We start from the raw sequence: 23,587 nt of genomic DNA, 5'->3' as shown, positions 1-23,587 counted from the left end.
GGAAGGAGGCAGCTGCTGCGCCGGCAGCTGCCGGCATGCTGCGGGTTATTCTCACGCCGGCTCCCCCTCCGCTCCCCGCTGCACCTGTTGTCACTTGAATTATGGTCATTTCATGCATAGTAACTTAATATGGCAAAGTTGGATTTTAATAGAACAAGCTGGCACTTGGAGGGGAGATTAAGGTAGCTTCGTGAGAGCTTAAGGAAAAGAAAAAGGAGCTGCGTTTAAGGGCAAGGGTGCGCAGGTGACAAAACTGCTTTGCGATGTAGTTACTCTCATGGTTGTCACCAAAGAGGAGCTCGGGCTCCTCTTGCTGCGGCCCCCGGGGCGACTGTGCTGGGGCCGGTTCCCCTGGTACAGAGGCAGTTGATGTTTATGATCTCTTGTTCTGTTTGTCCGTAAAGCTATAAAAGCATCCGGTAGCTAGGCGCCCTTCCTCGTTGTGCTGCGGGCCCGTTCTTGCCGTTGCAGCACCGAGGAGGAGATTTTGCTGGGAAGAGCTGCTCCGCGTGGCTGTCTTTGGGCCGGGCCTGGGGTGCCACTGTCGCGGGCAGGGGAGCACCTTGCCCGGAGAGGCTGCTGAGCGCACGGGAGAGGCCGGAGCAGATGCCACCCTTGGAGCCGTTGACACCAGCCACCCGTTGTCTTTCTCCCAAGAGCAATTAAGTGCTAATCTAGGGAGTAGCTCCCTAATTACTCCTTCTCCCCATCCTCGAAGAAAACGCTTTTCACGCAGATTGAGTAGGGTGACTTCCTGAAGAAGATGTTTATATATTTTATTTTCATAAAACTTTATTTTGTGAAATACAATATACAGAGAAAATAAATTAAGTATTGGGCGCTGCTTTGGGTAGGGTTTGAACAGCTTTAGAGAAAGAAAGACTTTATAGCCCCAAAGTGACCACAGGGATTTATTGATGCTTTATTTTTCCAAGGGATTACATAGTTTCATTGGCAAACAACATGGAAAAAGATGCTTGGGAAGGATGGATGGTGGATGGTAGCACTTTGTTCCACCTAGCTTGCCTTAGTGAAAGTTCAGTTTTTGAAATGAAGGTGTAGTGACCCAGAGGGTGATATGTATGGATGCACTGGTAAAAAGTAGTGGGTTTGGAGGCACATCATCCAGTCCTATGTGGTATCCGTGTTGACAGTGATTGACAGAGCAGGAATTTCACTGAGACAAATCTCTGGTGCCATCTGGTCTTTCCAAATTCAGCTTGTTCTGGGAAGGAATGGGAGAGTTGGACTTGAAGTCACTTTACCTGAAGAAACACTTGCAAAATGATAAATCGAGCCCTTGATTTCTCACTGCTCCCTTTTAAAGTGTTTGTTGCATGCAAGGGTTGGAAATGTCCTTCCCAGGTTATTAAAACATAGTTTAAATGGGCCCTTAGACCCACAGTATCTTATGTTTGTATTTCAAAGACAGCTGCTGTTTTTTTTCTGTGGACAAAATAGTAGCATAGTAAGACTTTTTTTCTCCTACTTGTACAGTACTTCTAAATGTGCAGGTACTTCTGACGTCCTGTTTTGACCACTGATCATGACTGTTAGAGTACTTTTATTTTCAGATGATTACTTCATTTTGTTTGAAGAACTGTTCTCAGTAGTTCACAAAGCTTTTCCAGCTACTCTCTGATTTTACTGCAACCTACAAATCAGAAGGCATTGTTTTGATTTCTTTTTTCAGTCAAGTGATCTCAAAGTCATTGTAGGATAAATGTCTCAAGCTGTCAATTTGCATAGCTTGAACTGTAATTTTGCCTTACAACAGAAGTCTAGGATAACATTTAAGCTTCAGCATTTTTATGCCCGCAGATGAACTGAGCATTTGTTATGGTCTGGATATGTTATCTTAGACAAATCCACTAACCACTGCCTCAGTTTCCTCCAGTTCTAGAGATATGAACAGGATCCAGGAGTCTGGATTCCTGTTTTCTTTGCTCTTGTCCAACAGTCTATTTTGGTTTTATTCATATTATTGAGGTGATGATGTCATGTTGATTTGATAACCTATGTCTGGCCATGAGCAGGTAGAAACTATTAAGCGTAGCAAGAGGGACAAGGTTAAGCATGCAAAAGAGAAGGACATACCACTTGGAATCTGGGGAAGTCCACTTAGACGGACAAGATGTGCTTTACAAATGCTGTGGAAGAATACAGATATGATAGTTAGAAGGAGCAGCAAACATTGGTTTGGGAAATACCTTTAAAAATAAGAGCTGTTCATGAGCTGAAGTCATTAGAACTCTATATTAGGTCAAATCTGATCAGGAACTTGTCTTTAAGTGTTTAATGTTGTACACACCAAATTCTCTCCTTGCTCAGGTGTGATAAGAGTAAATATATGACAAATAAAGCACTTTTCCTAAGCATTAGCTGTGGGTTAGCTTTCTTACAACTATTGCAGCTTTTCCACAGAAACTCAGAGAGCCTAGAGATTTAGGGTTGACAAAAGTAACCTTCTCTGCTGTGGCTAAATCTAGCCTTTTTAGTAGTATAACTGCAGGCTAAGTATGTTGCGAATAGCAATGGTCATTTTCATGCATACTATACTTTTTTAGTGTAACTCAAATGCAGCTTTGTCTGATTTACCTGAGAAGCCTCACCATTAAAAGCCAACTGCAAAGAAACTGGGAGTGAGAGCACGATGAAATGTAGGATAAGATGATGTTGAACCCTTGTACCTACCCTCGTAGTTGATGCAGCCATTGGAGTCTTCCTGACCTTTCATCAGTTCTTCTACTTCCTCTTCTGTCATCTTTTCACCTGGAGAATGGGGAGAGCCCAGTTAATTATTATACAAACACTCAGCTAAGGCTGAACCCTAGAGATTTTCCAGAAGCTCTTTTTTTTTTTTTTTTTTCCCCCCTCCTTCCTGGGTTAGTAACAAAAAAGACTTATAACTGAACTGAGCTTTTTTAATTTTAACTTTTCTTAGATGTTCTACACATAAACACAGATTCTTGTTATGCTACAAAGTAAAGAAACTATGGGGCAAATCCTCTATCATTGTCCATATGCTGTGTGTTACAGCCTTTTCTCTCTATCCGTCAAGTTACAGGCATTCTTAATACCTAGCCTGAGCTGAGAAAAAGTAAAGCAAACCTTTTCTTTTGGGCTTCCTAAAGTGTTTTTTTGTTCACTTTCCCTTTGGCTTCCCAGTTCAGAAATCCAGAGTCTTGTCGGGCTTTTTAGCTTCCTACTTCCCTGGATCGGTTAGAACATCCTCTCCCTCTCTCATGCCTTCAGACAGCAGTAATTTTTTTTAAATACTCATAGAGATAATAATCCCTTACCCAGAGTAGCCAGTACATGACGGAGTTCGGCCCCCATGACTGTGCCGTTGCCCTCCTTGTCAAAAACACGCAGACCTTCAACGAAGTCTTCATAGGTACCCTGGTCTTTGTTGTTAGCAGCTGCTTGCAGCATGGGCAGGAACTCTTCAAAAGTAATCTTCTTGGCGTTCATCTCTGGAAAGAAGATACCAGTTACTACACTATGAGACCCTTCTACTTGTGTTCTCCTGTTGGGATATTCACCCTGAAGCATGGGAGAGTCTCCCGCCTCATTTGCTCACCTCTTTCTAACATTTATTCTAGCTTCTGCCCCAGATTTGGCAGTTCCACTGCAGAATCTGGATTCTGTCTGTCTTATGAGAGGTTACATTTTCACATCCATCTGATTTTTCACATCATTGCTCCAGCCCTCTTTTCACACAGTCTTAGATATTTGTGTTTGTGTGCATGTTGTATTTTTCTTTCAGAAATGAAACTTGCTGTATGAGTTCATCTTTGAAAGGATAATAATGTTCTGGGAGTGGAGCTGCAGAATACAACACAGTAGAAATCTGGAACCCCAGACAGTGAGAGAAGGTGACCAGAGAGGGGTGTTTAGACTTAGGCAAGCCCCAGGAGTTGCCTACAACATGTTGCTGACCTCTTCAGGTTTCAAAGTGGCTGTTGGTTTGGGGATGGAGAAAAGGTGGCTAAAAATCACTGTAACCTTCTTTGTGATCCTTGATCTTCCCTTCCAAAGAGCAGGGCAGAAAATTTTGCCCTCTGTCTCAATTAATAAGAGAAGAAAAGCTGAAACCAGTTTACTGTATGCTATAAGGCCACATTATGAGCTGGAGTAAACCAAACCTAGATAGCATGAGTGGTGTTTATTTAACTAATATCAAAGGCAGTATTATGCAACAAGAGGTTCTGTTGCTTTGAACTTACTCTCTTCCTCCAGCTGCCACAGTTTGGTCTCAAGTTTTGTTTTCTTTTACAAATTAGTTTTCCTATTTTGCAGGCTGTCTTGGACCAGGTAGCAGAGATTATTAGCTTAAAAATAGACTAGCTAAAAATAGGAGTGTCCACCCAGCACATGATCAGTGTGCAGGTCCAAGGGCTCACAAGCTTGGTGTGTTTAACACCTTTGTTTTTGCCACCCAGAGGTGCTAGTCCTCAGGGAGGCTTGCCCCGAATGGCTTTTATTGGAGCAAGGCTGCCAAATAAAAGGATTGCTTTTTTTTCCCCTTAGATCTTTGCAAAGAGCAACCTTTAGCTGGGCAGATACAAAACGTGACAGATGAAAATGTAGGAGAGATTTTTGAATATATAATTATTATAGAAACTGTTTTACTACTAACTAAACAAAAATCACTGTTGGTTGTTGCTATAGTCACTTAAAGCACTGTGATGGTCTCACCTCTCTTAGTCCTTTACTTAGTGCTTCCCACTGGTGCTAATACTTAACTTAGGTTCTCTGAATGGTCCCTCAGAACATCCTCTCCCATGCCTGAGGGTTTGGATGCAATTTAGCCCATCTCAGTATGGTCCTACATGATTGAAATCAGGATCAGCTGCAGATAGGTCCCTGTTAAAAGGAGGCTACCATGGTATTTACCATTTCTTTTCTCTCTGGGAGGGGAGGAAAGGAAATAGAAAATGACAGCTAATAAAGGGCCAATGTGTGCCTCAGCATGTCTGGGTCTGTAGCTGTTTTAAGCAGACCACCACAGGCAGTGGAAATGCACTGGTGGGTTTCCAGTGTTGGAGCATGTCTCGGCTTGTGCACTGGAAAGGCCTCAAGAGGGGAGAGCATCAGCTGTTAGGAATGGACCTACAGCTCCTCAGCAGAGACTGGGGCACAGATGGATCTATGAGCCACGTGAGCATGTGTTATTCCTACACCAAGCTGACACCAAAGTGATCTCTATTTCTCTGTGTTCTCCACCGCCCTAGTCCTCTTCAAAATGAACTGGAGGTGTTCCCTGTATCCCTGTGGGCGAGATTGTCGTGCTCCCCTACGAGTGAAAGTTCCTCTCCCTCCTACTGTGACTGATGGTACTTGCACAGCCTGTGGAAGGGCCACATGAGAGGCTGTAGGGTAGTTACCCTCTTTGCTGGGGTTGCCCAGGATTTTGTTGATCTCAGCGTTTGTAGGGTTCTGCCCCAGCGCACGGACAATATCGCCAACCTGGCTCAGGGTGATCTTGGCATCGCCGGTCCTGTCGAAGAGGAGGAAGGCCTCCTTGAAGTCTGCAAGGAAAGAGCATGAGTTAAATCAAGGCAGGCAGCTCTGCATTGACGAGTTGTATTGACAAAGATGTGAGTCTGTTGTCTCCTGGCATCTTTCCACCAGCTCTGGGGGAGTTAGCCAGGAGAATCTTTGGCCCACGATTCCAAGAAAAACGCCTCCCCTCTGACATTTTGGTTTCACTATTTTTAAACTTTTATATCTACCTTTCATATCTTTCCTGGCTCTGATAGCTATCAATAGCTTTGTAATTGATCCTGTAGTTATTTCAAGCACCGAGGAAGATAAGCTTGCTACAAATGCTGCCATTTAAGAACAGGTTTCTTTACATAGCATAGCAGCAGAAGGTGAAAATGTTCTTGAATAATCTGCTCCACTTTATTTCACCATGGGACTGAGACTCTTCTGTAAAAGTACCTAGCGGTGCAAAACATCTGCCTGCTTTGATGGGTCCTGTCTGCAATCCCAGTGTCTCAGCTACACAGTATTAATGGGAAACTTTAAAGGTGGATTTCAAATGCTCCTACTTTTGCTCTCCCTTAAAGCTGCCTTCTAATGACATTTTTACCCATGTTTGTTTTCTGTTGTCTGCCCTTTGTGATCTGTCTCTGCCTCTTACAGATCCTTGAAGATCCAGCTTCTCCAGTGGTAACCCTTGTGTGGTGCCTCATTCCAGTATATTCCCATTAAATAAATTTTGAGACTTTGCTCCTTTCAGTGCCCCCAAGTGATTATCATTCATTTATTTTCCCCTTTGCTGCGGACTAAGGACTTGGGGTACTGATACTTCTGTAAAAATCAGCGCAGGTAATCACCTTCATCACCTTGCCAGTCTTCATCTTCAGCTGCAAAGCTCCGTATTAATCATCTTACTGTATTTTTTCAGTCTTTTTAAAGTATTTGTTGCAATAAGTAAAGAAATATGTAAAAAGTCAAGCGTTTAGCTAAAAGGCTATCTTTGACCTTCATAGGTCAAGGGCAGCTTGGTCTGTACTATTGATCTTTTCTGCACTGTGATGTCTGACCATGCTGTGTTTTAACTCCAAGAAAACCAAGTGAAACATCTTTCTCTCTAGCGGCCTGTCTGATCTGAAAGGGCATCATGACCGAGCGAGGCTTTGTGTTTCGTAGCGTGCGTAGATGGAAATTTTTTTTTTTTGCCTTGGGGCAGACTTAAGAGTAATAAACCACATCTCTAATTATGTCTTCATTCATCTTATGCTGGAGACGTATGAAACGGAGGTATTTAGGTTCTTGCTTTAGCCACCCACGTACTGCCTCACTGGAGGAGTTGCCGGCACCCAGTAAAACCGCTGATACAGGTTGTAGGCCCAATAGGCTGTAATCTAATATGTCTGAAACTAATCCCCTTACTGTCTGATGTGCAAGACCTATAATCCTTTAGTGCTAACACTCTCCCCTTACAACTTTTATTACAGACTGTAAAATCGAGGCCTTTTGGACCTGCGTAGAGCTTCCCCTTACAATCTACCAGCTTCATATTGGCTCCTGCTCTAGCAGCTGAGGTTGATGGAGCTGTGCTGATTTATGCCATATGATCCAATCTTTCTTCTGGTTCATGAATGACATTTACCTACAGTTAAGTGTAAAACAATGCCAGTTTGTTGTTAGCAAAACCATCAGGAGAGTTTCTCTATTTTGTGAATCCCACAAAGTTTTATGTTCATTGGGTTATGGAAACAGCTCCCTGGTTCAGAGAAAAGGGCCCAGCTTTATCTTTGTCTCTCATATTGCAGTGAAATGCATACCTATCTTTGCTGGTTTTCAGTTTATACCTCTGCTGGAATAAGCAGGTCTAAAATCTGTCTCTGAACAGGGTTATGCCCAGCTGTTGGTGTGTCAGCGTGTGTGGACAGAAATAGCTATGGAGGGTGGAGCATCAGTGTTTCAGGGAAATCCTCCCTCTCTCAAGTGCCTTTTAATTGCTCCCCTACTTGGTTCAGTCAACACAGCATTACAGCAGCTGGATGATCTGAAATATGGAAGGAAGCTGAAAAAAAAATCTGTTGCTTTGTTATACATGCCAGTAGCTTTGAATTGATGGCATTTTTCCATAAAGCCTCCTAACCCTTTTGTAAAAGTTCTACAATTACAAAGTGAGGATGAGTCCAAATAATTTCCTTTGTGATCAGGAGTGTTTGGACTAGAGGAAGAGGCACATTTACAGCACTGTACCCCTCCCTGTTGCTTTTGATGGTTAGGATGGTGTAACCTCGAGCAGGATCATGTTCAGGAAGTTTAGGGCTCTCTGTTAAGACATGCTTCTAGCTATTTCTCTGCCTCTGGATTTTTAGTAAATCCTTGTATTTTTCCTTCTAAATACTTTGTTCATGGTTGGGGAGTCTACTATATTTGAGTGTGGGGTTTTTTTTCTTTTTACTTTTACTTTTTTTTATACCTGTGTTACTTACTATAACCCAAATGCATCTATGAAGATATTAAAACACTTGGGCATAGATTTCTAAGGCTTTGATAGGGATTTTTTTTTAATATCAAAACTTTTAATCAGGTCTATCTAGCGGATTGGGGGAAAAAAAAAAATCTGGAACTTGCTGGTGACTTGCTGAAAGGCAGGAAGTACAGCACAGTGCTTTACAATCACAGCATATCCAGACTGATACGTTATATGCAACAGTTCATGTGAGTCGTTTATTTGCTAACTATTTCCATGTTTCATAAACATATTCACAGTAAAACAGCCTCTCTTTTCCCCTTTCCACACATCTCCTGGCAAAAGTATCAAGCAGATCTTTGGTAAAATCTCTTAAACCTTCTGTTCATGTAAAATTGCAATGTCACTACAGCTAGGTTAAATCTTCTGCTCCCTCTCTCCTCCTGTTGTCCTTCCTCTGTCTATCTCCCTTGTGCTTTTAAAGAACAACGCCCATTTTCATCATCCTTTAGAAGAGTCATTACATGAACACAGCTGAAAAATATTCAGCTGGCAGAGCTGAACACCGTCCTATTCCCTCTTCATGCTGTTGCATGAACTTATCAGCTCAGGCAGCACATAAACACCCAGATAAATTACATGGGAATCTAAGGTCAGATTCTTGGTCAGTGCAAGTCAGCATAGCACCTCGGAAGTCAAGAGTGTGGTGATTTATATCGGCTAAAGTCCTAGGTCCTCCTTTTGTAAAGGTTAAACCTCCTAGCTTGTAGCTCCTATTCGAACCCATGTACAGGTAAAACACATTGGCTGTCTTGTAACTTACCATCCTGTTGCTCCTTGGAGAACTCGATCTGTTGGAAGGAAATCAATCACAAAAAATAACTTAGGAAAGGGGGGCTAGGGGAGAACCTGTTTGTTTTTAAAGCATCCAGTTCAATCCATGAGTCATCTTCCAAAGCAGTAGAAATATAGCCGCTCAGAGGTGCAGAAGTAATTCAGATATCAACAGGGCTGTTAAGACTAGTGAATATTTAGCGTTCAGTAAATGTTGTTTTCCCCACTGTTAAAGTTTAATTTTTATTTCACTTACCATTAATTTGGTCAGGAGTGAAGGACTGCAGTTGGGAAGAAAAAAAGAGAGAAAAAAGAGAACTAGTACTGCTGAAAATGCACTGAGAGAAAGCAAATAGCACAAGGTAGCTGAGCGCCCTGGCATCTCTGTCTTGCCTGATGCAATTAGGCCATGGCAACCTAAACTAACAACCTGCCTTGTAAAAATATAACACCAGGTCTATTTTTAAAGATTCTGCTGAAATCTGCATCCCAGGGAAAGCCAGGGTTGTGGTTTAAGCAACACAAATCTTAAATCTCTTAACTAACAAAGAGGTTGTTAATGTACAGTCAGGTCATTTACTGCTTTAATACAGACCCATTTTATTAAGATCCTTTGAAGTAAAATTGCTTAGCAAGCAGCTTTTTACATTAGCTTAGAAAATAAACCCATCCATTAAAGTCTGTGTTTCAAATTAGTTTTTGACAGTACATTGTTTCATAAACTACTAAATTATGATATTTTATTATACAAAAATATTGCTATTTTCCCTTGCAACTTTAGCAGGTCGCGTCAGATAAAAAATGCTTAGCAGATAGCTCTAGCAAATTGTAACTATCCTGTCTAAAGCTACAGGAACCACAGTTCTACCACTGCCTAGTGCAGAACTTCAGGCAAACTGGACAGCCTAACACAGTCCATTAGGTTTGTTTGGCTTTCCTTCCTCAAACCAAACTGTTTTCTTCTGGCCCGTCTCTCCCCCTAGAACTAACTCAAGCAAGAAGCCGGATTTACTCATGTAAAACACACTGGCTGACTGCTAAACATTAGCTTTCCAGTGGACCCACCATGATTGAGAGTTGGAAAAGTAGAGCAGCAGACAGGCAGGAGGGATTAGCTGAGGTCTCTCAGAGTGGTCCTGCTTTCCTGGCCTTTCTTCCTCTTATTTATGTGGAGGCGCTGACGACACTGCCTGGATTAGGTGTCAGAAGGAAACCGCCACTCCCCTTGGCGAGTTCTTTAGCTTTCTTAGGGCAAAGTGACAGAAGGCTCCATGTCTTGATGGACATTTTACAATGACTATTTTTAGGAGGCCGGAGAGAGGCAGGGAGTGGCAAGCAGCAGTAAGTTTGGATCATGTCAGCAATTTCTGGGTCTGTATCATCAAGATGGGATATTCCTTATCTAGACCTACCAAGACTTCCTTATAGGGAGGGCTCCTCTTTCTCCAATAAGCTCTAAAGTCAGCAAATGAAGAGTGCTGGGGACAAGAAGTCCCACGTGTTTGCCCAGCTGGCTGGCTTTCCACGTGGCTGGCTGGTTGCATGTTTTTAGGTGCAGCTGGATGGTAAGCTCTGGGCTTGTTTCAAAGCCCACAAAATTGCTAGGACTCCTTGTACCCCTCCTGGGCTTTGCTCAGCCCCTTTTTTGGATAATGTATTGGTCAATGATAGCTCAGTGATGCTGCTGCTTGTCTGTCCTGCTGCAATCTAGGTACTGGCGCTGAGCGGAAGATTCACATGCTGACACGGGTGGTGTCTGACTATGGAGCTCTTCTGCACTGGTCATGTTTTCCAGATTTTTAACATTTTTAAGGGAAAACTTATCTATGTGTTTTGGAACCAGTTGCATTTCTAGACTTGCAACTGATGTGGAGATGTAGCCTGCAGGGCAGTAGGAAATCGGTATCGGCAGTAGCCTGTACTCTGTAGGACCCGTTCCTTATAGGGCTGGCATTAAACAGGGCACCAGAACTTCAGAGCTCACTGGTGTGGTGAGAGGAGGAGGAGTTGCATGGCAGAACTGAAGATGTTTTTCTGATGTAGACAGGAAGGAAAAGCAGTGGTAGAGGTAGGGACCCTCAAAAAGCTTTGTGAAGTGGATGGATGCCTTTTAACAGTGGGGAAGGAGGGGCTTGCTTTTCAGGTTGCAGAGCAGAGGTGTTGTGGTGGGCTTGCAAGTGAGGAGTTCCCAGATATGTCATAGGAGGGAGAAGCTGCAGTTTCTTCAGTAGCTAAGGCCTAGTCCCGCTGCATAGCATCCTCCAAGCCCAGACCACATCTCCAAATTCACTGAGATGCTGTAAAATGGGAGATGTTTCCTCCAAACTTCTTCCTCTCCCTGTCACCTCAACTGGATCAAGAGGGTCATGCAGCCAGGGTAGGAATGGTTGAGGGACAGATACAGACTCTGCAAATTCAAATCCAGGCTCTCTCTAATTTCTATCAATTTCCTTTGTTGCACACTCTCCTTTCCTGATTCTCCAATGGTAAAGTGTGATTAATAAGAGAGATTCTTTCTCCTGTAGCACAGTTAGGTGCCCTGAAGACAAGTATAACCTTTCTGAACATCTGACTATTCTCAGTATATTGAGGGCTCTGAAAGAAAGAATCGAAACCAAACAGACCTTATTATTTTTTTAAAACTGAACAATCAAAATAGGTCAAAATATTTTGTTAGATTGGTGCTTTTAACCTACTCCCTCCCCTTTTAAAAACTAAAGATACAATACAGAGAAATTTCTAAGCAAGTCATTTTAGCTGAAAAATATTTTGTCAAAACAGATTCTTTGTGCTTTGGAGGAATATCTGGAAAACATACAGAGCATGAAAAATGCTACACAGCCTTCACTTTTGATTGTTCTGTTATCTGTAATTTATTAGCACCTGGGAACAGGGACATATTCAGGAAAGAGTGCAGCCACGACCAAGTGGGTTGCATAGAAAAGGGAGCTGATGCTTTTGTCTGCATTAGCCGCTGTAGGTGAAACAGTGCAGACCCCCTGGTCAATCCTAGCTGTGGTTGAAGCTCGGGCAGTGAGAAAGCTAGTATAGAACTTGGCCATCAGTCTAAGGCATTAATAGAGGAGCTTTCTAAAGGCTTTGGCAGAGCTGAAATTTTGCCTGGGTCCATGCAGTATGTTGCCTTTTGTGGAATTTCCCTTTTGCTCTCGGCCTCTCACTCTCTACTCCTGGCAACTGGAAGATGTTTCCTTGAAAATATGGTGTTTTTTTTTTTTTCCTTTAACCCAAGGAAATGTTGGATTAATTCTCTAGAATATTTTTTCTCACTTTCAGATCAGCTTTATGGTTGGTTAAAACAAAATCCATCCCAAAAGATTGAGAAGGGTCTTTGTCTAAGCTGACTGAACTCCTGACTATATGGGACTTTAGCTCAGATTTTACATAAGAAAATACTGGTTTACTACAGCAGCCCTTCATTTTATTGCTGACTCTTGAATAAAAGTGCACTGCACAGAATTTTGCTGTGGAGAAGCAGTCTAGCGTGGACACGCTGCATGCTCTCACATTAAGAATCACCTTGCTCTAAGTCAATGTAGTCTGTTATAGGCTTAAAATGCTGCTCTGTTTGAGTAAGGGCACCTACAGATGGCCTCAGGATACAAAATATTTTGAGTGATCCTTTCAAAAATTAAGGGTATAATTAGGAAGGAATATTTTACAGTGGATCTGCTCTTTATTCTAATCCTGACAATGTTCTCTGTATTGTTAAAAAACGATGATTCCATGGGCACTAGAGAAGAATGAAAACTTAAAACTTCAGGGAGTTGAGTTGAAAAAACAAAAAAACAACAACAAAAAACAAGCAGAAATAATAAAAGGTTGAAGGAACTGCAATACATGGAAAGACCAGAAGGACCTGGATTTCTCTAATTTGACTCAATCCTGATTAATGGACTAATTATTATCCAGAAGAATGTTTACACCAAAGAAAAGGTTTTAAAAGGTTAAGGGTTCTCCCTGTATTGTTTGCAACCACCTTATATCTCTCTTGTTGCTAGATAGAGGCATTTTGACCAGATCCCAGCTGTATAGGGTGTGCGTATGGGGCGACTTGAATGCAACTTTTTTTCAGCAGGTAAGCGTAAGACCCAATCCACACGAATGTTTATTTCCCAACTGCTATCTAAGTTCCTAACTTCCCATCCGATCACCAGCTCCTGGGCAGCAGGATCCAGACCTTTGCTGCGTCGTGCTGTGCGCGCCTGGTGAGGTTGGCGGTCACGGGGGCTGAAGTAGAGCCCTGCTGAGTGACAGTCACTCCGTGCTCACCATAAATGTGTCAATGTCTGGGCAGGGTGAAAAGCCCTGGGAAAAGAGGCTACTGGAAGCTAAAGTTGCTCTACCTGCTTGTTCCCCTTTGGGTGAATTATAGAGAGGAGAAATATCTCTGTTAGGATTTGATTAGAGAACCACCAGATATTTCAAAGTACTTTCTCCATAGAAAAGACTGAGAATGTACTGAATGTCTCAGAGGAGATCGGAGGGGAGAAAATTAGAGAATCTCCTGGGACTCTTATATAATTAATCTCCTATACAGGATGACTTTTTTTTTTTTTTGGTAGTGATCAGCTTGGATTGTGCCTACAGCAGTTCATACGATATCTGCTTGCCGTTTAATGCCTGATCCTTGATTAATATAGCTGCACATATTTTCTAGTAGACATCATCAAGTACAGGATTACACAGCTCTCAAACACCTTTGAAAAGCGGGCTGTCGTTCTCCAGTCCCTCACCCTCCTTTGATAGCTCTGGGATCAATGCCGTGGGTCTCGGAGAGGCTACTTCTCATTTAGGGAAGAGTCAACGGCCTCATGGATTTAGCCTCATGTCTTTTATGGGGCAAAGAAATATTAGGAGCAAATAAGCTCTCAAGAAACAAAGCTCCATTTTTAGAATGAAACTGCCTGGAAATACAATAGAAGAAAGAATAAGAATAAGAACAAGCACCACTAATATATGAGAAAGAACTGTGTGTGAGATACCATCAGGGTTGGAAGAATAGTTCAAAACCTCTCTTAATTTAATGAACTTAACCATGGATGAATTTATTTATTTATTTATTTTCCCCCAACTACTCTCTGTAACTTTACGGATTGTTTAATTTCAAGTTTGTAACTTTGCAGTTACTGTACAGTTGCACAAAAATTTTTGGATGAGCCTTGCCAATTCGATTAATGAATGTGCCCTTCTAAAATGTCTGGGAGTGAAATGTGCTCCAGCTGCGCTGCTGATCATACCGTTTTGCATGGATTTCATTAGCTTCATAGGAGGAGGTGACATTCAGTTGGACTCATTTGTAGAAGTGTCCCTTTTTCTAATTGCATTTGGTTTTGCATGAATGTGTGTAATGGAGAGGATGTGTGGAGGAAATGTGAGGCTTTGGAGCTCTACTCCAATCTCAAAGGGATTTGTTGTTTTAACGTGCCTCCCAGTGGCCATGTTGGAGTGTTAACATTATTGCTGCTTGACATTTAAGCGCTATGCAATAGAGCAGCCAGCTGAAAGTGCTTTTTGGCAATACATGTGAGATGTAAGAAAGCCTCAAGGAAGCAGGAGCAAATTTCCAGCTATGGTTGTCTCAAATCTCCTTACGGGCAACTTCTTTCTTTACTTGTCATTGGCTAAATTGGTCACCTTCTTTATACCTTACGTAAGATAAATTCAAATATCTTGTTGCTATCTCTCCGTGCTCGAAGAGGTTTAAGAGAGTATTTTAGAAATATTTTCAACTTGTTTCAATTCGTTGAGGGGAAGAAGGCTCCCCCCTGCAACTGCTGCTAACACTAGAAATTAGTTTAAGTGAGCTTTCGAAATGTTAGTCTTGGTGTAATTTGCTTTAGCTTCCATTATTTCTACCAAAACTTGTCACTCCTCAGACCCTCCAAAGGCTATAGGTAACTTCTTTTAATTTCTGCCAAAGCCACGAATTGCTAAGAATAGATCTTAGTACAAATCATTATTTTTCAAACAATTTTTAGGCTAGCAAATGTAAGAAAAAATATCTGCTGATATATGGGTAATTTCTACTTCTGAGGGACTCCTTGCTTAGTAGCACATTACAAAAAAAAGGAGGCAAATTGTTCTGTAAAAAAGAAGTTTCTGACAAAAAGTGTTTGTTTGTTTTTTCTTTTTTTTTTCTTTTTTTCCTTCTGGTTTTCAACACTGTCCCAAAGGGATGTCTCGGTGCGTGGCTGAGTGTGATGTCCAGATTACCTGCCCTGGGACGCCTTTGTGCTGCGCCTCGGCTATGCAGTGACTTGGTATCTGCCCGCAATTGCAGCCTGGCCCTGGCAAAGGCGGCGTGGCTGATGGGGGCGAGGGATTTGCCAAGGGCTGTTCTGCTCTGGGTGGATCCCGAGTGCCGCGGTGTCTCAGTGGTCAGAGTTGGAGCAGAAAGCTGATCTGGATGGTGTCAGGTGCTTTTGCTTTTCTTAAAACTAAGTCATATTTGCATTTGCCCCCTTTGAGCCTGAGGGGCGCTTGGGACTAGTGACCTTGCCCTACGGGTATATATGTCCTAGAGAATCATTCTGGAGTCCTCACTGGAGTTGGATCAGGCACAATCTGAAGGCCTGGGGCAAATATTTCAGCCAAAACCTTATCAGTTTCTAAGAAAGCCCTTAGCAATATGAGTAAAGCTACTATTAACATTCCTGTTCTCATCCTACCACATCAAAAGTAGTTTGTCTGCAGCATGATCTCTCTCACAGCGCTTCAGCTGACATTTGCAGTCCCACGTGCCCTCCAGCCCAGAAGCTTTCTGTCAGTGCATTTAGCGAGTTTACCTCTCTCTGGTTATATCCAATGCAGTTTCTGTTCAGAGATGACCTACTTGAGTAGTGAACGCAGTAAGAATTAAGGACACTTGGAGAAACAGTTTTATACTGTCTTAAGAGCTCTGTATTTAAAAATAAAATGATCACACAGGTTTGCTTCCATGCAGCAGGCTTCATCATGCATCACACAGTTAAGCAAGGGCTTAGTAAGTTTTTGCTGATAGATAGTTCTGATTTTTGTTTTTATTTTTTTTCCCTGAAGATGCAGGTAATTTATTATCTGCAATTGGGCACTGCATAACTGGGCTCCTGTGCAGGGATTTCAGTCCTGAAAGCACTCTTTGCCAAATGAGCATCACTTACAGCATGGAGAGCTGTGGGAGCCTGATTGCTTTGCATTGCTAGAGTCACGCAGGCGTTTCTTTTGAGCAAAGGGCCTGGTGCGATACCAGATCAGGGCGCTATGCTTTTAGTGGAGGCCTGTGAGGCACCGAGCTCAGCATCTCCAGCACCCAGGTCCCAAAGCATTGCAGTCAGTGCTACTAGATTGGGTTTGGTCCAGTGACTGGTGGTATGTGCTGGGAAGTGCCCTTAGATTTCTGACAAAAAACAGTATGCTCTTCACATTGGTGATATGGGTTGAGTTAAATGCAAGGAAACACGGGCAATGTGAAGTTTATCCATTCCCCACTGCCTTTGTTGTCCCATCCCAATTACTGCAGGTGTAGACCTGTAAGAGTGCTGGCCATCAGCTGGAAGCTTCTTCTCACTGCAGTGTGTGCATGAGAAGGAAGTTGACCAGACAGATGAGCTGCCTTTTGGGAACTGTCCTTGGCTACATTTTAAGTACAAAATTCCCGGGGGCTCAAGAAATTGACCCAAATGGTCTTTCCTCTCTTAATTGTGGTCCATTCCTGTTGTAGTCCATGTGGTAACCCTCAGACATGTCCAATTTAAATTATTAACCTCTATACCTAACATTCAAATCCAGGGCATGCTAATAATATGGAAAACTGAAACTAAAATTCAGCTTCAAAAGACCTGGGCAAAGCAGATTTCTGAGTTCTATGTTGTTTTCTGAGTAGGGAAAAAAGAGGCTTTAAACTTCCCTGTCAAAAGAAGATCACCCTCCTTCTCCCAGTCTATGCCTTGACTCTGCGTAGCTGTTACACTATAGCCAAAGATGAGCTGAGAAAGGGCAGAGTGTGGAGTCTTGCCTCTAGCAGTATTCAGTTTTCCCGTTAATCAGTTTTGTAGTCAATAGGTGGTGCTCAAAAATAGCGAATCCCATACTGGCTGCTACTAGTGCTAGCAAACCACCAAATATGTTTTAAATGAGTCAATTGAAGGTGAAGAGGAACAATTTCTATTAGCAAGTGGGGTGAAAGGCCTGTCACCGCTTCTGAAGGTGACTGGTGATTTTTGGGGTGCCTGCATTTGAAAGTACCCAAACTGAGACATCTTAAAAACAGGCCTGACTTTCAAAGTGTGCACCCCAAAAGGCTTTGAAAACCAGGTTCCCTGAAGATGTGCCAAGCAGGGCATTTAAGAGTAAGGGTAACCCAAAAGGAAACCATATATAAAAACCATTTTCTTAAGTTTTTGTTTTGAAGAATCTTGTAATCTCTGATGACAATTTAAAACAAAGCACAATATTGGCTTACTTGGTGTAAATAAACCCTTGTTAGATGATTCTATGCTTACCAGCTCCAGTCATAACAGTTAGGAGGAGCATAGATGTCTTTTTATGAAAGCTGAGAAAGCCTTTTAATGTGTGTTCCTGTTGTGTGGCCCCCCAGATTGTCGTGAGCAGCACAGCCTGGCATTCCTGGTAACCCCTCATTAGTAGCAAGCTTCAGCATGGCCACTAATTCCTCTGAGGAGTGGAGGGGAGGCTACTTGATCCTGTTCAACGTGCTGGAGGCTTTGACTCCACTCCTGTGCAAAGAGCACCATGGCAGGATCATTTACTGAGTGTCCAGGTGGAAAGCTTAGCTTTTTAAGTAGTCTCCACCTCCAAAGTTTCATTGGAAATGATGCTGTGTCTTTTCCTGTGCTGATGCTTCACTGGTTGACTGGAAGGATTGGTTAACGCTAGTGAAGGGACTAGACTAAAATTCAGAAAATGTGGATTTGATTCCTGACTCTGCCGCATACGTCTCCCAGGCAAGTCGGTTGTGAGAAGGCATTATTTCCCTTCGTTGCCTGAGCTCTCAAAGGGTGAAGTTTGGTAACCCAGGACTGGTTGGGACCTTGGGAGGTCATCCAGTCCATACCCTCTGCTCCGAGGCAGAATCAGGCATGCCATGATCATTCCTGATTTCTTTTGAAAGGGCTCCACGCTCGAGGCGCCATGATGCGCCTGGGCAGGCTGTGACCGCTGTGGGGACTTGGGTGAGAGGGGAAAGTCAGGGGATGGAGGGGATATCTGTCACCCTCGCATGCAGCATGGGTTTCTGCATCACGTTATGGTCACGGCTGTACAGTTGCGTTGTGTGGCTGGGTACCCACCGCACTGCCGTGTGGTTCTGTATCCTCATTCACGCAGCCCTTATCTTTACTCACTTGCAAATAGGAATAGTGATGCTTATGTGCTGTCATTAGTGCTAGAAGAATAGTTTGTTTTTACTAGTCCAGGTTCCCCCCCCCCTCATAGAGAAAATATCATGTTTGATATTATCTTTCGAGAGAAAGAGAGAATTTAAGCATACTGTCTTCTTTTATCTGTCTGAATATGACAAAACCCAGATCGTTCTCTCTTTGTTACCAGTATATATCTCCTGCTGTAACAGAGGACTGTCTGGGTAAAGGAGTGGGTCGTACTGAACTGCAGAGATGCCTCAGACTACAGCCTGCCATTTTTTAACTGGTGATATACTATTAAGTCTATTTATGTAAAGATAGATTAGCTAGGATCACTGGAGTTGAAAATTCTATTTTCTCCTAATGAACTGGACAGAGAGAGCCATCAAATCACATTAAATTATTTAGTAGGAAATCTAGCTTGCATCCCCTCATCTCTGGAGATGAGTGAAATGTGAGGTCTAATCTAATTTTTAGACAGTATTCTCAAAAACAGTGGGCTTTCTGCATATCCTTTATTATGATTGTTCTAAATATTTCAAAATGTATTTCTTCTTCTGGTTTTATTTTGCCAGTGAATTCAGATTGTCTTATTGGAAACTACATACTGGTTCAGCAAAATACTGACTTATTGGAACAGGCTGGGAAAACTAAAGAAAACTTCAAGAAATTTATCTAAACGGGTCATAATCCTGGGACTATATGAATAACGGAGTGTATTTATTAAGGTAACTTTACCACAATTCATCCTGAGATTAAAATGAGTAGGTCCCATTAGGAGTCTTTGTACTCCTTCTTTTCTCCATAATAGGCATGATTCCTTATGTAGAACTTTGTAAACTCATACTGGGACCAGTCAGCTTGTTAGGTAGGTGGAGAATAACTATTTATAGTCGTAGCCGAAGGAATAGATCTGTCTCCTCATCTCTGTCTACTTCACCTCCCTCTGCTCTTTCCTAAATAAAGAATTTGCTAGCATGGAGGAGTTCTCTTCCGAGTGTCAAGGCAGCAATTAATGATGCTGATTGGCATGCAAAGTCTAAAGACAATATGAGTTCAAATGAAGGTGCTGTCAGAGGAAAACCTCCAAAAGACTTTTCCTCTTTGTTGCAGCAACCAGCAACTTATGAGCAAATGTATAAGGGGAGAGGAAATCACCTGAAACAGTTCCATACATGGCTTTCCAGCTCATGGTCTGAATCAGTGTTTGTTGTATGATGAAAATGGAAGAAGAAAAAAAAAAAAAACTGCCAAATCCCTCTTTTTATTCCTCTGGGTATTTTGGGGTTTCTGCTTTTAAAGATAAGTGATACTGATTTCAAAGCACATGACCAAGAGGTCATCAGATGTTTGCAAAAATTTGGAAAGGAATTTGAGAGAGAACTGCAAAACAATGTATGATTTTAATACAGCACTATGGGAAAACATTGCATTTCAAGTTTCAGTAACCCTTTCCAGTCCTCATGCATCTGCTTTAGGTTTTTTGGCAGAACTTTTAAATTCAGCTTTACCAAATGGATTAGACTGATCTGATTTGGTCAGAAGTTCTGAGGGCCACCCTCCAAAACACTTTGGAAATCACCAGGCTTTACTCTTGTGTTAAATCATGCGCCATGCCTTACACACCTCCAGCTACTTAAACAATCAAAAGCTCAGCCAGATCAAGAAATCCATTGATTGAGGTTACTCATTCATTTCACTGCAGTCCCCAAACTGGAACCAAGCACACACAACGTTTCACCGCAGGTTCCAGCAGGGACTCTGCTAACTTCCCCGTCTGAGAGCGCTTTGGGTCAGCGATCAGCACACGTTCATCCATTTACCTTGATGCTCTTGAGATCAATTGCTGGTTCTTTGGGTTTAGCTGGTGCGGGTGCTGGTGCGGGTGCAGGCGCTGGTGCGGGTGCGGGTGCTGCAGCAGCTGCGGGTTTCTTTACGTCCTTCTTTGGTGCCATTTTGTTTTGTTTAAATTTGAAAGTAAAGGTGCCCCCCAAAAAACCGTTAGAAAACCCTTAAAAGTGATTCCTGGGAGAGGAGCAGTGGTCAGAATGATCTACAGCCTGTGGCTTGGAGGTGGACCCAGTGTCTTAGACTCTATAAGGGCATATATATATTTCACTTAGTGCCTCGTACAATCCCGACACATGCAGCTGGATTGGACAGTTTGCTAATCAAGGGGGATGTCATTCCAGCTCGGGCTATAAATGGAATATAAGAGTTCAGGGCTTCATAAGATCAAGGGACTTCAGTGGCTTCCCCCCCCCCCCTTTAAAACCCCCAACCACCTCCCCTGCGTTTTTTATGCGTGAAACGGAGAGGGAAATATGACAAATCCAGTTTCAGATCTTCCGTTGATGTTCCGGCATGGATCGAACAGCCCTTTTTCTCAGCAGAATTTTAGTTCTGCTTAAGTAATAAATCTTTCTTTCCTTCCCTCCCCTTTCCCCCATGCCTGCGTATCGCTCCAGGAGTATTTGGTTTCAAGCAGGAATTTTGACTTTCATGGCTGGGAAGATCATCAGTTTCCAAGCTCATTTGCCTCTCTCCCCACAGCCCCTACTTCTCCTCCGCTTCCTTCTTTAACAAGGAAGCGTTGATCAAGCAAGGGCTCTGGGTGTTTAAAAATAAAACAGACGAATATGGAAAACACTGCAGTACTTTCAGCCAAGGCGACTCTCCCAGACCCTGAGTGTTTTTCAGCTGCTTTGACTATTCCTTTCTATCACAAATGCTGTGTTTAAAATTGAAAATTGCTTCCCTTAATCTTTCCCTTTGATCTTCTTTTTTCTCTCCTATGGATAAGCCGAGCCCCTGATAGAAAGGATGTCAGCTGGATGTTGTGTTTTCCTACACAAAAGGTTTCCTTTTATAATTTATTTATAATCACAAGCTAGCCACCAGGCAAAGGAGGTATTTGTGTTTTCACTCTGTTTGATTGCCCATCTTAAGCTTCTTACTTATCCTTCCACCCATTAGTCTCCAGAGGGACACCTCTGTTCCCCATGCTCTCCAGTTGTCACTGGAAGACACAACTTTCAGAAGGAGACAGCTTTTGTTTTCACTAGGCTTTTTTTCAGCACAGCAAAAGAGCTTCTAACTCTCTTGAATTCGATGATTCCCCCTGCTCCATATAATTCAGATTTTTTGCAGAAAAATCCAGGACTGTTGTTTATTCTTCCCTTGTCTAGCAATCTCTCTCCCATTTACTCCCCAGACTCCTAAAGCTCTGTGCTAATAAGTGCAAGGCTCTTGATAGGGTTATTATTTCTGTTTTGTGAATCCCTCTGTGGAGTGTTTTGTAATTAGAAATTTGGAGTCTGAAGGTCTGGACAGACCCGTCACATTCCAAACCCAGCAGGGCATCCAAGCACCTGCATTTTTTGTTACTGTGTTTTAAAGAAGGTAAACTTACAAAAATGCATGCATGAAAATGTGATGGAGAGTGGCTAGAAGGTGTATTTTCATTTAAGAAAACCTATGTTCAGATCCCTTCTTTGTTACAGCCTTTGACTTTGAGCAAGTGGCTTTTTGGAAGCAGAGTATTTATTTATTTATATATATCAATAGTCCTATACTGATACACACAATTCAAAAGCTTGGCCCTGTGTCTCTCCTGTTCTGTAAAGTGATGATTTTATTTCCTGTTTTCTGCCTTTAGTTTTGTGACTTCTTTGGGAAAAAGAGTCTGTGATTTATGAGCTCTAGCAGCTGCCCTCAAGATGCCTAAGCAAGAAATCTCTGCTCTGCTTGGGCTGCCCAGGGAGGGTGGTGGCGTGAGTGGTGTCTGCTCTTACACCCTGGCAGCTCTGGCTCTTTGGCGACAGGACAGACAGATGCGGTGAGCAAGAGCGTGCTGGACTGTTGTCCCTGAGGTGGCCAAGGGCTCCGGCTCACAGACCCTGCTGGACTTTGCTTGGGGGGCTGATGTCAGACTGTTCCTACCACTGTCCTCTGCAGAGCTTCTAGCACAAAGAGGTTCTCCTCCCCGCTGAAATGTCTGGATGCTACAGTAGTCCCTCAGTTATTACAGGTACTAACATCAGCATGTAACCTACTCTGTGTTTCATTTATATCATCTACCTAATTTCATTTGTCCCAGTGGTCCTCACGTTTTGCTGGCCAATGGTTACAACTGAGAGAAAACTATCTCCAGGGAACAATACTGTGTTTTTCTCTCACTGCTGGCCTCTGTTTTAATTTTTGAATTGCCTGCTGCTATGAGCATTAGGGCATTGAAATCATGCATTGAAGTCTCTTGTAGCACACATCATATATCCCTGCCTTCTACGATGCTAATGTTCTCAGTGTTACTTAAGCATGTCAAACTGCAGGCCTCTCCAATGATGCTGATGTCTTGTGTTGCAGAAACCAAACTTTAGCAAAAGCCAGCAGCAGAATTGGATCCTGGCAATATATCTTATGCAGAAATAATCTGAAATAGTTCTTACACGCACCCCTAGGCCTGTTAGAACTTTGATTGCAAGAAAGAACCGCCAAAGATCTAGTCATTTCTACAGCTGCCTTAGGGTTATAATAAGATAAGCCTGAAAGCAACCATTAAATATGTTTTGAAAGGAAGACCAGACTTCAGAATGTGAAGCATGAACTTAGTGCTGGCTCTGTACAGTACAGCCTGTCTCAGAATTCAGATGCACCTGGATGTGCTTCATGCTGCCAGAAAAGGCGTTTTTATGAAGAGCTGCCACAAAATAATTGTATATTGATCAAGCAAGAAGATAAACAGGTGCAAATGAGAAAGAGGATGGCAGGTCCGTATTTCACTTGCTGCCCGGAGGACTTCGTTAAGGATTTGGCTCCTGTCAGGTTTCTGGGCTTGGGACAGAACAGTATGGGTTTGTCTGCCTGCACAAGGCAGCGCTGGGCAAGTTGGGATGTGTCCTAGGACGTTTCTGGGGCTGCCGCAGGCCCCCAGGGCGGATACACACTGCTCTTCTGAAAAACCTGCTAACCAGGCCAGAAGCGTGGGGATCCCCCAGCTGGCTTGAGTATCCCTGTATAGCATCGCCTTACACCAGGCAGATGCCTGTTGGGGGTCCTGGACTCTCCACGCCTCAAGTGTAAGACAGAGTAATAGTCCTACCTTCTTGCAATTGTTGTGAGGATCCTGGAGGCTGAGATCAGGAGATGCCTGACAACATGGCAGAGAGGCTACAGGGATAGCCCAGGTAGGGAGGTGTGCTCCGGTCTGTCACCATGGAGCCAACAGCCAGCTGACGCGCAGGAGATGTGTCCCTTTGCTTTTGCCTGGGAGCTGTCAGCTGCTGGTCTCTGGCAGTATTGTGCCATCCCACCATGAACTGCGGACCTGTCTCCAGGTATTACACCAGGCTCTTCTGCTTTTGACAGCAGTCTCATGAGAGCATGGATACTAGAACAAACTCTCTGGCTCCCCCTTCCTCTCCTCCCT

The 23,587-nt window shown here is 43.0% G+C and overlaps 1 protein-coding gene across 2 annotated transcripts; it reads right to left on the bottom strand.

Annotated features, from left to right (window-relative positions):
- Positions 1 to 898: 898 nt before the first annotated feature.
- On the bottom strand, positions 899 to 20,226 carry MYL1 (myosin light chain 1). Of its 2 annotated transcripts, none has more exons than XM_013952165.2 (7): positions 19,983 to 20,226; positions 9,036 to 9,060; positions 5,391 to 5,534; positions 3,303 to 3,476; positions 2,695 to 2,772; positions 2,098 to 2,150; positions 899 to 1,225 (listed from the first exon to the last, which is right to left on the bottom strand). In XM_013952165.2, the coding sequence occupies exons 1-6, from the start codon at positions 20,112 to 20,114 to the stop codon at positions 2,122 to 2,124; spliced, it is 582 nt and encodes a 193-aa protein (XP_013807619.2). In that variant the 5' UTR covers positions 20,115 to 20,226; the 3' UTR covers positions 899 to 1,225; positions 2,098 to 2,121. The 2 variants fall into 2 exon arrangements, with proteins under 2 accessions (XP_013807619.2, XP_013807617.2); XM_013952163.2 differs by lacking the exon at positions 9,036 to 9,060 and adding an exon at positions 8,769 to 8,796.
- Between the last annotated feature and the right edge of the window lie 3,361 nt (positions 20,227 to 23,587).

Source organism: Apteryx mantelli, chromosome 6 (assembly GCF_036417845.1).
Source record: "Apteryx mantelli isolate bAptMan1 chromosome 6, bAptMan1.hap1, whole genome shotgun sequence".
Taxonomy (NCBI): Eukaryota; Metazoa; Chordata; class Aves; order Apterygiformes; family Apterygidae; genus Apteryx; species Apteryx mantelli.
This window is presented reverse-complemented; position numbering and strand designations above follow the sequence as displayed.